The sequence below is a fragment of the Hyla sarda genome, chromosome 8, assembly GCF_029499605.1.
Source record: "Hyla sarda isolate aHylSar1 chromosome 8, aHylSar1.hap1, whole genome shotgun sequence".
Lineage (NCBI taxonomy): Eukaryota > Metazoa > Chordata > Amphibia > Anura > Hylidae > Hyla > Hyla sarda.
The window spans coordinates 21,624,876-21,641,081 of NC_079196.1; the positions used below are offsets into that span (position 1 = coordinate 21,624,876).

Below are 16,206 nucleotides of genomic sequence, written 5' to 3' on the forward strand. Positions count from 1 at the left end.
TAGTAGTTATATTCTTGTATATATAGGAGCAGTATTATAGTAGTTATATTCTTGTATATATAGGATAAGTATTCTAGTAGATATATTCTTGTATATAGGAGCAGTATTATAGTAGTTATATTCTTGTATATAGGAGCAGTATTATAGTAGTCATATTCTTGTATATAGGTGCAGTATTATAGTAGTTATATTCTTGTATATAGGAGCAGTATTATAGCAGTTATATTCTTGTATACAGGGGCAGTATTACAGTAGTTATATTCTTGTGTATATATAGGAGTAGTATTATAGTAGATATAGTCTTGTACATAGGAGCAGTATTATAGTAGTTATATTCTTGTATATATAGGAGCAGTATTATAGTAGTTATATTCTTGTATATATAGGAGCAGTATTATAGTAGATATATTCTTGTCTATAGGAGCAGTATTATAGTAGTTATATTCCTGTATATAGGAGCAGTATTATAGTAGTCATATTCTTGTATATAGTAGCAGTATTATAGTAGTCATATTCTTAAATATAGGATCAGTATTATGCTAGTTATATTCTTGTATATAGGAAGCGTATTATAGTAGTTATATTCTTGTATATAGGAAGCAGTATTATAGTGGTTATATTCTTGTATATAGGAAGCAGTATTATATTAGTTATATTCTTGTATATAGGAGCAGTATTATAGTAGTTATATTCTTGTATATAGGAGCAGTATTATAGTAGTTATATTCTTGTATATAGGAGCAGTATTATAGTGGTTATATTCTTGTATATAAGAGCAGTATTATAGTGGTTATATTCTTGAACATAGGAGCAGTATTATAGTAGTTATATTCTTGTATATAGGAGCAGAATTAAAGTAGTTATATTCTTGTATATAGGTGCAGTATTATAGTAGTTATATTCTTGTATATATGAGCAGTATTATAGTAGTTATATTCTTGTACATAGAAGCAGTATTATAATAGTTATAATAATACAAATGGTGGATGTGTGGCTATGTTTCTGTTTCTCTCTTTTTGTTGTATATTGTAGTTTCTCCCCTCTTCCATAGCCAGCACTCCACTCCGTCCATTCGTCCCAGGTATTTTTAATTAGCAGGAGACTGCATAAGGGTTTCCTTCTAGCATTTTCCCAGTCCTCTGGCAGGAAGCACATGGTATGTATTCACAATGGTGTGGTGCTCTGTGGCGGCCATTGTTTCTGTGATGCTTTGTCAGCGGGGTGGTGTGGCCCGGAACCAGGGGCTTGGTCGGGCAGCAGTGGGGCTGCCTGGCCAATGGGCCGTTTCCCCTGTGAGCCTAGTATGGCGGAGGCAGTGGTGGCCGCCCGGCGCTACGTTAGTGTTAGGTTAGGGACCCACTCTGACAAGGTGGCATTGACGTGGTGAGTGGGCTTGTACTTTTTGATCAGAATGCAAAATAACAACCTGTTAGTTTTTGAAATTATGCTGAGAAGCAAGTGGATCAAAATACAAATGGTGGATGTGCAGCTAGGTTTCTGTTTGACATTTTTTGTAGTTATATTCTTGTACATGTTTGCTCTTCAAATACAGGTGAAACTTTGAATTTCGTGCAAAAGTCCATTCTATTTCATTAATGCAACTTGAAAGTAAAGGAAGCATGAAGTGCTCCAAAATCTTCTGGTAAACTGATGCGTTGACCCTGGACTTAAAGGGGTATTTCGCTGCTCAGCATTTGGAACAAACTGTTCCAAACGCTGGAGCCAGCAGCTCGTGATGTCATATCCCCGCCCTCTCATGACATCACGCCCCGCCCCCTCCATGCAAGTCTATGGGAGGGGGCGTGACAGCCATCACGCCCCCTCCAATAGACTTGCATTGAGTGGGTGGGACGTGACGTTATGAGGAAGCGGGGCTATGCCGTCAAGAGCTCCCGAGCAGTTTGTTTAAAACGCCGAGCAGTGGAATATCCCTTTAATGAAACACAGTGGACCAACACCAGCAGATGACATGGCTCCCCAAATCATAGTAATTTGGGGGGCTTGAACTATCTTGCTTTGCATTTAATGAGCCTCTCTCATATATTAGCCTCACAGTTGCACAATATTGTGATTTTTCGAGTTTCACTGTATGATGAGTGGGGACAAGTTACGTCAATTTAAAAACTACGTTTTATCTAGATATTTCATAAAGAACGCTTTCTCTTTAGTTTAATATAAACTGTAACTATGCTTTAATTAAAAGGCTTTACATGTTACATGTAGTGATTCATTACTATTGTGATATACGTAGAGAACACTGTGCGGGTTCCCCACCTTGGCCACATCTTTCGGCAGATCGAAGGGGATACGCTGTCTGATTTTGGGTGGGAGCTGAGTTAAAACCTCATTCTTCAGCCGTCTGATCATGATGCTGCTTAATCGCTGGTGTAAGTCATCTAAATTGGAGGCTCCTCTGTAATCCCACTGAGTCCTATTGCCGAAGTACCTTGGGGAAAAATTTGAAAAACACTTGAATACATTGTGTCGCTCGCAAATGCATGTTAAACACTCTGCCTGCTGCAGGGTCGTGAGAAGTATTAGAGAGCAAATGAGAGCGGCACTCATTGACATGGAAGGACTTGGCGGCATTAATGATCTCGGCGAGCTGGGGCACCTGTTATTATAATACATTGCATAAACACCAGTCATATCTTTGTTGTGGAGCATAAGATTAGGTTCCCAGAGGCCGCTTTGATCTCTTAGTGCAGAGCTCACTACAGACCAGTATCAGCAGCAGCCGGTGGAATTCAATTACATTTTTATAGCATTTTTAGCTAGGTTAGTAAGAGCCGGTCTCCTGAATGCTACACGGGAGGCATTAACTCCTATTAAATGCGGAGCCCCAGTTACATACATTAATAGGACGAGCGGAGCCATGTCCTCGGGCAGTGTTTTACAATGATTTTACATAAGGAAAAGAATACTTACAATGAAGGTAAACTACAAAATAAGGCCCCAAATTTACTGTACAAACTCTAATCTATCATTATTATTATTATTTTTTTTGCATGTTTTGAGTATTTTTTTCAAAGTTTAGGTAGATAGGCCGTGCTTAGGGATGAGCGAACTTACAATAAATTTGATTCGTCACAAACTTCTCGGCTCGGCAGTTGATGACTTATCCTGCATAAATTAGTTCAGCTTTCAGGTGCTCCGGTGGGCTGGAAAAGGTGGATACAGTCCTAGGAAAGAGTCTCCTAGGACTGTATCCACCTTTTCCAGCCCACGGGAGAACCTGAAAGCTGAACTAATTTATGCAGGATAAGTCATCAACTGCCGAGCCGAGAAGTTCGTGATGAATCGAATTTACTGTAAGTTCGCTCATCTCTAGCCGTGCCCCATATTTGTTATTGCTTTTGAGCTTTTTTTCTTTTATTTGTGCTCATTTTTTGTATTGTTATTTTTGCACTTGGAGAGGGCATGGCTTTGTGTGCAAATAGGTTTGTTGAACATGTATAACCATATAAGTAGGCGGTAGCACAGGGAGGTGGCTGACTACTAAGACAGTGGTCACCTCTCACAACAAGGGTTGTCACAAGCTTTCCCAGAGCCCTACATGACAAATCCACCTAGCTAAGGGAAAGTAATGCATTCTGGGTATGCTAGTACTGTGCAACTGTTTAAAGGGGTACTCCACTGCCCCAGCATTCAAAATATTTAGTCCTGAACGCTGGGTGTGGGAGTCATGACATCATGGCCATGACCTCCTGTGACGTCACGCCACGTCCCCTCAATGCAAGTCCATCACGCCCCCTCCCATAGACTTGCATTGGGGGGACGTGGCGTGAAGACACGTGGTGTGCGGCCGCGATGTCTCAATCCTCTCAGCTCGCACCCAGCGTTCGGAACTAAATGTTCCGAACGCTGGAGCAGTGGAGTACCCCTTTAATTTTTTACCTGATGTCAGAATACCCCTTTAATATAGAATTAGGCAAACCATATCAGATATGGGTAGTAACACAATATCATAAAAAGCAGATGACTACAATAAGTTTAAATGGGCCCTGTCATGAACTTTTTTTTTTTTTTTATATGTTGTAGTACTTATGTACTACAACATATTTCTAATATACTTTTTCTTTTTCTTTGTAATTAAATTACTTAATATTAATTTTGAAATCCGGCCACTAGGGGTCTCCCTCCTAGTGGCCGGCTGCAGCCTGCTGTGACGTCACAGATGGATTCGGACCGATCCCGGCAGGGCATCAGTCCGAATTCAGTCAGGCTGCGCTCGCTCAGACAGGCGGCAGCGAGTGATTTAAACTATGAGGATGCGCGCAGGCTCCCTGGCCTCGCATGCCGGCCCCGACTCCCGGTGTGAGGTAGAATTAAGCCTGCACTTTAGTCTTTTTTTCGGGTGGGGGGGAGTGGGTTGCGCGGCGGGGTTGGGGGGAGCGGGATATGCGGCAGCGGCGACCATCGCCGGCACAGGTACTGTTTTCACCACAGGGTGCCTATAGTTGCTTCCCCACTACAACTCCCAGCATGCCCTGACAGCCAATAGATGTCAGGGAAAGCTGGGAGTTTTAGTGGTGAAACAGCTCGAGGTACACTGTATAGGTGAATTAAAGGCAGAAGTCGGCCCCCCCAGCAGGCATCAGTGACGTTGTGCTTGCTGGGGAAGTCTGCCTGGTAAGTGGGCACACTACCAGGCAGACAAAAAGGCATTTATAATATAGTAAAAAGAAATTTAAAGGAAGGGAGAGGGTTAGGGATAGATGGGCAATAGGCAGGAACAGAAAAAAAAAAAAAAAAAAAAAAAAAAAAAAAGGATGGTGGGAGCTACTCTTTAAGCTAATTTTGACTATAGGAGAGAAACTGCCAAGAAAGATCTATTCTTACATATAGACCCAGATTAACAAGTTATCTTGCTGAAACAAACACGTACAGAGTAAATTTAGTAAGCAGCCCCTCCCCCGGCCTACATTCAATAACACCGTATGTTGGTGATTAGCAAAATTAATGGCAGCAGATACCTGACATGTGCGTTACAGTATTTCTTGGCATATTCAGTCCACGTTCCAAAGTGTCTGGGGAACAGCCCATCGATCTGCATATAAAGCTGCAAAGAATGAGGGAGACAACCTTTGTAAATATCATCCATTTGCCAGAAACAGGACTTTTTTTTCTTTCTTTTTGTCACTAAGGAAAAGAAAATTCTATATATGGTAATGTTACAAAGTAGAAAAAGACGGGGGAAAAAGTAAATAAGAAGATTCTACAGAAAATTCAATTACCTCCTCGGGTCTTCCAAGAGCCGGCGTCCCGGTGAGGAGAAGAGCTCTTGTCGCTTTCTGAACAATTGGCAGCAGAAGTTTACTCCGAGACGCGTTCCGTGATTTCATATAGTGAGACTCATCCACTAAAACCACCCTGAAGCGTTGTTTATACAGGGCATCGATCAGGAGCTTGGCATCGGCCGTCAATAGTCCGTAGCCCAAAACAGTCACCTTACATGTCGAGATCATTCTGTAGACAGAAAGGAACCCTAGATTAGGTCTATGCTCTATATATTCAGGTATAAACCCAATAACTAAGATCCAGGAACAGCATAAATTATGGGAGTGCAAAGGATTCTGGGAAAGGAATCTTTATTCTACAAATGTAAAGAAAAGAAAGAGTAACAGCCTCTCAAACACAGGGATCACACACCTCGAAAAGTAGGTGCACCCCAAAAAAACAAATATATCCTGAAAGTCGACAACCACAGCTTCATGTGCTATTGAGGCATCTCCACCTTCATGTAATTTATTAACAAACAACCAGTTCACATACAATGCATTGAGAAAGCCTGCAGATCCTCTCTCTTTTTTTTATACCTCTTTGCTAAAATAAAAATCAGACCCAAGTTTTCCTCCATAATTCTGTCCTTAATACCCCAAATGACAAAGTTGGAACAAAATGTTACAAATATTGCTAATTTATTAAAAAGGAAAAACTAAAATCTTGCAGTGGCATAAGAATTCATCCCTTGTGGGATGAGGCAACAAGGTTTACAGGATTTGGGGATTTTCTGCCATTCTTCTCTGCAGATCCTCTCAAGCTCCGTCGGGTTCAGTGGGGACCGTCGGTGGAAGCCATTTTCAGGTCTCTACAGAAATGTTCTTTTGAGTTAGGGCTCTCACTAGGCAATTTAAGGACAGTTATAAAGATGTCTCTAAGCTGCTCCTGTGTTGTCTTGACTGTGTGCTAAGGTAAACCCTCAGACCAGTGTGAGGTCCAGAGCTCTGGATCAGGTTTTCATTGAGAATATCTTTGAACTTTGCTCCAAACAGCTTTTCCTCAAACCTGACTAATCTTCCTGTCCCCACAGCATAATACTGATGGGCAGTGCCTGGTTTCCCGAGACATGATGCTGCCCCCACCATGATCACTGTAGGGATGGTATTGGGCAGGTAATGGGCAGTGCCTGGTTTCCCCCAGACATGATGCTGCCCCCACCATGATCACTGTAGGGATGGTATTGGGCAGGTGATGGGCAGTGCCTGGTTTCCCGAGACATGATGCTGCCCCCACCATGATCACTGTAGGGATGGTCTTGGGCAGGTAATGGGCAGTGCCTGGTTTCCCCCAGACATGATGCTGCCCCCACCATGATCACTGTAGGGATGGTATTGGGCAGGTGATGGGCAGTGCCTGGTTTCCTCCAGACATGATGATGCCCCCACCATGATCACTGTAGGGATGGTATTAGGCAGGTGATGGGAAGGCCTGGTTTCCTCCAGACATGATGCTGCCCCCACCATGATCACTGTAGGGATGGTATTGGGCAGATAATGGGCAGTACCTGGTTTCCCCCAGACATGATGCTGCCCCCACCATGATCACTGTAGGCAGGTGATGGGCAGTACCTGGTTTCCCCCAGACATGATGCTGCCCCCACCATGATCACTGTAGGGATGGTATTGGGCAGGTGATGGGCAGTGCCTGGTTTCCTCCAGACATGATGCTGCCCCCACCATGATCACTGTAGGGATGGTATTGGGCAGGTGATGGGCAGTACCTGGTCCCCTCCAGACATGATGCTGCCCCCACAATGATCACTGTAGGGATGGTATTGGGCAGGTGATGGGCAGTACCTGGTTTCCTCCAGACATGATGCTGCCCCCCCCATGATCACTGTAGGGATGGTATTGGGCAGGTGATGGGCAGTGCCTGGTTTATCCCAGACATGATGCTGCCCCCACTATGATCACTGTAGGGATGGTATTGGGCAGGTGATGGGCAGTGTCTGGTTTCCTCCAGACATGATGCTGCCCCCACCATGATCACTGTAGGGATGGTATTGAGCAGATGATGGGCAGTGCCTGGTTTCCTCCAGACATGATGCTGCCCCCACCATACTTCACTGAAGGGATGTATTGGGCAGGTGATGGGCAGTGCCTGGTTTCCTCCAGACGTAAATGTTAGAATTGAGGGAAAAAAAAGTTTTTATCTTCTTCAGACCAGAGAATTTTATTTCTCGCTTCTCCACCAATAACTTAAAGGGCCTTTCAAAAATGAAATAGGCAATCTGATTAGATGCTATTGGTAACTGCACCACTCTTCCTCTACACTGGTATTGATAAATCTCCCCCTTAGTTCAGTGGGGCGGCAACTCTAGGAAGAGTTCTGATTGTTCCAAACTTTTTCCATTAAAGAATCATGGAAACCACTTAGTTCTTGAGAACATTCAGTGTGACAGACCAGTTTAGCCCCCTTCTTCAGATCTGTGCCTCCACACAATCCTGTCACTGAGCTCTACAGGCAGTTTTTTTCTCCTCATGGCTTTGCTTTTGCTCTGATATACACTGTTAGCTGTGAGACTTTATATACAGGGGTGAGTGTTTCTAAATCCTTTCCCATCACATGAATTTCAAAACAAGGTGTAGAAACATCTCAGGGTTGACCAAGAGAAATGGGAGGACTCCATAGGTAAAGTTTTTACATTATGGGATATTAAGTGCAGATTGATAGGAAAAACATTCAATTTTTTTTATCTAGCACAAGGAGCAACATTCCAAAATGTAAAAGTAAAACGTTCTAAAGACTAAAGACTTTCTGAAAGCATTGTATACTACGAGAGTCTACATCAACAAGATTGTGCTCTCAAGATGCTGAAACACTGCCAAGCAATATTTGGCCCCAATCCACAAACAGAATAAAATATATACTGCACAATGCAAACAGCTACTATGCTGCATAAATCTATATTTCTGAGAAAGAATGTAGCCTTCTGTGAATACAAAAACAACCAAACTAAATGTATAAACACCACCTCCACACAACTTTTCATCATTTAGCGGTGATCAGCAAAATCTGCACAAACATTTAACTTTGTAAACAAAATAACAGTCTCAAAGTTATATATAGAAATTATACCATCATTTATTTAGATATGTTAAAATTACTACTACTGTAATTTACTCAGTTATGTTGAAATTTCTACCAAATATTAAAATAGCCTTGCATAAATGGGATTGCTGGGCCCTTGCCACTCCAGGTTGCCTATAATTCACAAAATCTTTAGTTTCTTTGTTTCTATTTTTGAGAGCTGCACCCATTGTTTATTAATTTAATAAATTAAACTTCAAACTCTGTGATTCGGACGCTGGGAAATGTTCAAATCCTGCTAAGCAACAGCAGGAGGCTGTCACTCCCGTCCAACTGCTGATCCACGCTGCTTCAGGTCAGTCCCTCATCGCCGCCGCTCCTGGGGCCTCGATCCCAACATTGACGCCGGGGATCGGTGTCTCCAGCTCCCGGGGTCCCCTTCCCGCACCCGATCACGTCCTCCGGAAGAGGGGCGGAGCGGGTTGCGGGAGTGACACCCGCAGAAGGTGCCCTGATTGGTCGGCCGGTAAACCGGCCGACGAATCAAGGCGATTGTGAGGTGGCACCAGTGCCACCTCACCCCTGCTGGCTTTGGCCAGTAATTCCGGGTCACCGGGTGACTGGAGACCCGATTGACCCGGAATCCGCCGCAGATCACTGGGCTGAATTGTTCAGAGATCTGCGGCCTATCGTCGACATGGGGGTCATCATGGGGGCACCGGCTCCGCTCCAGCTGGCTGCGGGGGGCCGGGAATGGACAGGACGTACTCCTACGTCCTCGGTCCTTAAGGACTCGGAAACGGGGTCGTAGGAGTACGTCCATTGTCCTTAAGGGGTTAAAGGGGTACTCCAACCCTAATACATCTTATCCCCTATCCAAAGAATAGGGGATAAGATGTATGATCGCGGGAGTCCCGCCGCTGGGGACCCCCACAATCTGTCATTCTGCACCCACCCTTGTGAGCTCTCTGCAGCTCTGAAGGCTCCGATTGTGAAGCGTGACAACCACTTTGATGGAGTATCATGACGTCGCGACTCCGCCCCCGTGTGACAATCCGCTCTTCCCCCTCAATGCAAGTCTAGGGGAGGGGGGGTGACAACCTTTGGATAGAAGATGTATTAGGGCCGGAGTACCCCTTTAAAGGTGTCAGAGGCTCACAATTGTGTAGTCATTGGTTGCCCTGACATCATAACAACAAATGCCTCTAAATGCCCTTCTGCATTCCAGGCGTCGCCGTGACTCTGGACATCGGGATGAGGACTGAGAAGACAAACCAGCGATCAGTGCTCTTCCTATTCCTTTCACAGTATCTATTATGTGCTTTTGCTCTTCGAATTGAGCACCCATGATGTCACCTTCATGGATCAGTCAGCTCTGGCCTCTGATCCATTTATATGATTACTTATGGCAGGTTCGGGGGCCTGACAAAGCGATGGACGAACGATATGGTCGGTCGTCCTACGTCCGAACACCTCCACCTGCATCATTTGGTAAACTGCATGAAGGTTTAGCAATCTCCAATTATACCTAATCTAGTTTGGGATAGGTTGCAGTTTTGACAAAAAAAATAAAAAAAAAAGCAAAACCCAAGACTGCCCCACAAGCCGGGATCTAGCCTAAGGTACAGCCATTAGTAACAAAGTCTATTACGTCTAAGGCTGAAAAAGTGCTTTCATGCCAATACACATTAAAGGGGTACTCCGCTGCTCAGCGTTTGGAACAAACTGTTCCGAACGCTGGAGCCGGCGCTGGGAGCTTGTGACATCATAGCCCCGCCCCCTCATGACATCACGCCCACCCCCTCAATGCAAGTCTATGGGAGGGGGGGGGGGGGTGACAGCTGTCACGCCCCCTCCCATAGACTTGCATTTAGGGGGCAGGGCTATGACATCACAAGCTCCCGGCGCCGACTCCAGCGTTCGGAACAGTTTGTTCCAAACACTGAACAGCGGAGTACCCCTATAAATACATTTGGGGTGGTAGACTGTCGCAGCCAGGACTCAGGATCAGAGAGAACACTGATACCGACTATTTAACCACCTAAATGCTGTAAATCAAGAGACTGCAGCATCTAGGCGTATAAATCCCAAGTGTCAGTCACTTTTTGAATCTTATCACTCCATATCCCACAACCCCCCCACAATGCAATCATGGGGTGCCAGTTGTCAAGGCAGCTGGGTGTCTTTTGAAGGTCTCCATGGGAACCAAAATACTACTGCTACTAATTCCTAGGAAAGAAAACATTTAAAAAATAAAGTAAAAATGTTTTTCAAAATAAAAGTACAGTATATACTAAAAAAAAAAAATATTCCAAATCCAGAATTGCTGTTTTTTTTTATTTCATTTCCCATTCCAGAAAAATAAATAATATTAAGATAACAAAAAGTACAATCTATCGGGAAAAAAAGAAAACTAATACAGCTCAACTCGGATTCCACTGACAATGCCTTCTAGGGATTGAAAATAGCACTGGTTTTAATTTAGCAAAGCAATTTAAATTAAAAATAAAAATAGTAAAATATAAAATCTATATGAATTAGTTACAGTACAATCATATTGACCAGGAGACTAAAGTTCACATATATCAGATTTTCTGCTTTGTCTAGTGTCTGTTATTACTACTTAGGACTATTTTTAAAGGGGTACTCCGCTGCTCAGCGTTTGGAACAAACTGTTCCGATCGCTGGAGCCGGGAGCTCGTGACATCATATCCCCGCCCCCTCAATGCAAATCTATGGGAGGGGGCGTGACAGCCGCCACGCCCCCTCCCACAGACTTGCATTGAGGGGGTGGCGTGCGACATCATGAGGGGGCAGGGCTATGATGTCACAAGCTCCCGATGCCAGCTCAAGCGTTTGGAACAGTTTGTTCCAAATGCTGAGCAGCGGAGTACCCCTTTAAGTACACAACATTTCCTAGTGATCTGTGTAATATTTAGGATGGAATGTTTTCCAGGATAGATGAGCAGCACGACTATTGCTTCAGGTCAAACAATGTTCACCTCTATGGGGATCCATAGGGAAGTTATTAGAAAAGTGATAGCTTGTCATCTATTCTAACACCCACCATTGTGAGAAGGAAAAGAATGCACTCATATGTAATGAAAGGCACAGACACAATCAATATACCAAGGCTGATTCAGAGCTGTTCTCCATAGAACGTCTTTTACCATCTTTTACATAACCTTGTATTTCATCAGAAGCGGAGATTGTGAGTGACAATACTTGGAACTATTTATAGATCAACAGAACTATATACCCCGCACAGAAAAAACTAAAATGAAGCAAAGCAACCGGAAGGAACCTAAAGATTCTGAGTAAAATAAAACTTGTATTATACTCCAGAGCTGCACTCACTATTCTGCTGGTGAGGTCACTGTGTACATACATTACATTACTTATCCTGTATTGATCCTGAGTTATATCCTGTATTATACTCCAGAGCTGTACTCACTATTCTGCTGGTGAGGTCACTGTGTACATACATTACATTACTTATCCTGTACTGATCCTGAGTTATATCCTGTATTATACTCCAGAGCTGTACTCACTATTCTGCTGATGAGGTCACCGTGTACATACATTACATTACTTATCCTGTACTGATCCTGAGCTATATCCTGTATTATACTCCAGAGCTGTACTCACTATTCTGCTGGTGAGGTCACTGTGTACATACATTACATTACTTATCCTGTACTGATCCTGAGTTATATCCTGTATTATACTCCAGAGCTGTACTCACTATTCTGCTGGTGAGATCACTATGTACATACATTACATTACTTATCCTGTACTGATCCTGAGTTATATATCAGACAGGAGGCTCATATCTTGCATTAAATCTTTCTTCTTTAATGCCCATAGCAGAATTTTTTATACAATTTTAAAATGTATATTAAAGAAAAAAAATCTTCAAAACTACAACTCCCAGCAGCCACTTGGACTCTCTTCACCCCTCCTAGCTCCACTGGCTCCTATATAAAGGGCTGCCTGGGACATCTCCTCCTCTTTCTTTCTGCTCATGGCCGACATCAGTTAAGTGGTTCATGTTGTTTCTTATCCTTTGGATACCTTTATTGTATTTTCGTTTTTGTCACACATTCTTTCTCTACTACTCTATATTTTACTATAGCTTTCTGATTTATCAGAATATTTCTTCTATTTCTATTGTAACTGAATATATTTTTTTCTTTCTATATTTTTCTTTCTATGTTTTCTTTTATTTGGTCCGTGTCGAGTCCTTTAATAGATCGCAGACCCCTGGTTGCGGTCGGAGGGGTAAGGGGATTTGTTCTCTACTTCCACAGATTTTCCCCTCCCCCTCCCTGTCTTACTCACGGCCACCATCTTAGGTCATCTGCGGCTTCTTCTCCTGCCCCTTCTTCTCGCTGCTAAACCGCGCGCGGGAACCTTAAGGGGCAGAGTCTCATAGTCCTCGAGGCGGGCTGCCGCTCTTCCTTGCAGCCAGTCATAGCACAACTTGCCGCGCGTCTGGCCAATTGCGGCGCTCTCGGCCGTAATCGCGTGTGATTACGGCCCCGAGCGCTGTATACTAACAGCTCCTCCTTCCCCTCTCGCCATTCCGTGGCGAGCGGTGGAGGGTATAGCATCGGAGCAGTCACTGTCTTGTACTAGATAGAGCCTCAGGTATCGCAGTATATATTACTCCATTGTAGCTTACCTATCAGCTTGTTAGCTTATCTGGTAGGATACTGGGCACTCTGATTGATTTATATATATCATTCCCTACCTTAACAGATCCCTATCTTATTACCCCGACATAAAGGGGTTTAGCTTTAGCTGCTCTGTGTCCGCTACAACCGTTGTTTCACGGTCGGCAATACATTGTGTGACTTATTCTATTCTATAATGGCCGGAGAATCCTCCCAGTCAGGTTTGGGGCAGGATATGCTCTCAGAAGCTCCCCTATCTGCAGCACAAATACAAGAACTCATTAATAAATCAGTTAAGGCAGCTCTGGCGACAGTCGCTGCACCATCTGTATCTCATATGCCAGTTACTACTGACTCTGCCAAGAAAGGCAAAGCACTTTATAAGCGCAAACATACTGTCGCATACGACTCCCCGGCATGGGAAGAAACATATATGCAACAGACAGAGCCCACCATGGCCTGTCACCCGGCAATAACAAACGACCCTATCCGACCCCCGGGCCTCGGGGAGTATACTAAGAGGCATAGGTCCGCCAGGCGGTCCAAGCCCAACTCCTTCGATACTTCAGAGGAGGACTCAGCTGATGAAGAATCTGGTGAACCAGAAGGCACAGATTCTGGGTCTGAGAATGAGGCGGGTTTACAGGCGGATTTCTCATCCACCGATCCGGGTGTCACAGGAGAGACGATCCTGGATACATTGGGGCAACCCTTTTTCCATCAAGAGGTCATCATACACCCCCGCTCAGGGGATTGGGCCCCCTTGCCCCAAGTGGCTGCATATATAGAATACTGGACCCGGCGAACCCTTGATCGGGTTAACCGAAATAAATTGAGGGCAGAATGCCCACGACCTTTTCTGGCCAAGAAAGTTGCCATAACTCCGGAAATAGACCTTGTCCTTATGAAGTACTTATCTAAATCCGGAAAATACTCAAAAAAGGGAATTGAAAGGCCGTTCAAGGCCATCCAAGACAGGATTTTGGACCTATTGGGCCCACTAACGAAAACCCTTAATCTTTCGGAACAAGCAGCTTCCTCTAGTGAACCTGTGGATATCACACAACTCAGAGGATGGGCACAACGTGCAATGTGCATGTTGGGAACGGCGAACACCGCCTGTTCCATTGAATGCAGGAGATCCATCCTCATGAAGCTGGAACCCCAGCTTTCACATTTGGCTGAAAATGAACCCGGCCCATCGACAGAAGGCCTTCTATTTGGGAAGGACCTTCTACGAATTTATTAATATTCTTGAGGCCTATTTACAGGACTGGACAAAGCGCAAAAATCGCTTAAAAAATCCAGTGGCAAGGTTTTTAACAAGGCCAGCAGAGGAAGAGGTTGTTCTGCCGGCCGAGGCAACTATTATAGACCCTATGCTAGACCTCCCGCTCAGCCCTATGTGCCACCTCCGCAACAATATACCATGCCGGTGGCACAACCTGCACCTTTCTTCCCACCCCGAGGTCGACCCTGGAGAGGACGGGGCGGTAGAGGATACCCTCGTTCCAGACCATCATCTGGTGAGTACAGATTCTCCACATCTTCCAGACATCTAAGTGGGGGGCAGGCTGAGACATTTTATCCACGTCTGGTCCATGATTACGGCAGACGCTAAATACTGAACACAGTGGCAGGTTACCAAATAGAACTTCAGTTCCTGCCAGACATGAGGTTTACACCCCAACCTATTCATTTCTCAGACATAAACAAATCCCTTATAGACGGAGAGCTTCAGGAGCTCCTAGACAAACAAGCGGTACTGGAGGAAGGACCCCTTATCACCGGGGTTCATAAGCAACCTCTTCTTAGTCAAGAAGAAGGATGGCGGGTACCGCCCCGTAATAAACTTGAGAAACTTAAACCAACATGTGACTTACCGTCACTTCAAGATGGAGGGCATCCATCTGTTACGCGACCTTCTATGCATAGGAGACTGGCTAGTGAAAGTAGATCTGAAAGATGTCTACCACTCAGTGCCTATGCATCTGTCCTCCCAACCATTACTGAGGTTTTGGTGGGGTGACAGCCTGTGGCAGTTCACTTGCCTTCCATTTGGTCTGTCGTCCGCCCCTTGGTGTTTCACAAAGTTGATGAAACCCGTTGTGGCAGCTCTCCTGAGCCGAGGGGTGCGTCTGATAATTTATCTGGACGACCTGCTCATCATGGCCAGCTCCAGAGAACTGGCCAGACTGCACTGTCATTGGACGGTATCTCTGTTAGAGGAACTAGGTTTTCTCATAAACCACAAAAAATCGGTTCTGTCCCCAGCACGAGAGATGGAGTTTTTGGGATTTTTGTTGGACACCAGAAGAGCTGTCCTCTGTTTATCCAAAACAAAACTGGCCCTCATTCGCAAAGAAATCAGGGCAGTTCTACGCAAGGGTCAAGTATCCTTGAGGGTGATCGCTCGCATGGTCGGCTTGTTGGCGGCTTCCATTCAGGCGATCTTTCCGGCCCTGCTGCATTATCGGGCCCTACAGCGCCTCAAGACCCTTCATCTTCGACAAGGTTTACGTTATGCAGACGAAGTGACTCTTTGTCCGGAATCGGTGGAGGAGCTACGTTGGTGGCTCCGTCACGCTGTGGAGTGGAATGGCAAGACTATTTTCAACTCTTGTCCAGACGTGATCATAGAATCCGACGCAAGTCGGCAAGGCTGGGGAGCCCGTTGTGGTCAGGACGCAACAGGCGGGATTTGGTCAGAAGAGGAATCTCTTCTCCACATCAATGCTCTAGAACTTTTGGCAGCATTCTTCGCAGTCAAGAGCTTTCTATCACAGAGGTCCAATTGCTGCATACTTTTACGCATGGACAACATAGCAGCGGTTCAATACATCAACCGCCTTGGGGGTTCGAGGTCCAGAGTGTTAGCGGACATAGCGTCCGACTTCTGGCATTTTTGTCTGTCCCGCGACCTTATTCCTATTGCGGAATATATTCCAGGAGTCTCCAATTCCGTGGCAGACTGGAATTCCTGTTACTTGGTCGACTCCAGCGACTGGACGCTGGATCGGTCAGTCTTCCTGTCACTTCGGGATCTTTGGGATCCATTCCATATGGATCTTTTTCCCTCGCAACTCAATCAGCAATTACCTCGGTTTTACAGTTGGAGGCCGGATCCAGAGGCGTCAGCTGTGGACGCTTTCTGCCAACAGTGGCCGGAAGGGGCGCATTATGCATTCCCCCCCTTTCCGATTATCACCAGGGTTCT

The 16,206-nt window shown here is 44.9% G+C and overlaps 1 protein-coding gene across 6 annotated transcripts in view; it reads right to left on the reverse strand.

The window, feature by feature from the left end:
* ZRANB3 (zinc finger RANBP2-type containing 3) overlaps positions 1-16,206 on the reverse strand; it is a 282,012-nt gene that overhangs the window by 135,536 nt on the left and 130,270 nt on the right. For all 6 annotated transcript variants that reach the window (XM_056533788.1, XM_056533787.1, XM_056533786.1 and 3 more), the window contains 3 exons: positions 5,238-5,469; positions 4,977-5,062; positions 2,275-2,446 (listed from right to left, as the gene is read on the reverse strand). In XM_056533788.1, coding sequence (XP_056389763.1) covers positions 2,275-2,446; positions 4,977-5,062; positions 5,238-5,469 — 490 coding nt within the window. The remainder of the gene's footprint in view (positions 1-2,274; positions 2,447-4,976; positions 5,063-5,237; positions 5,470-16,206) is intronic.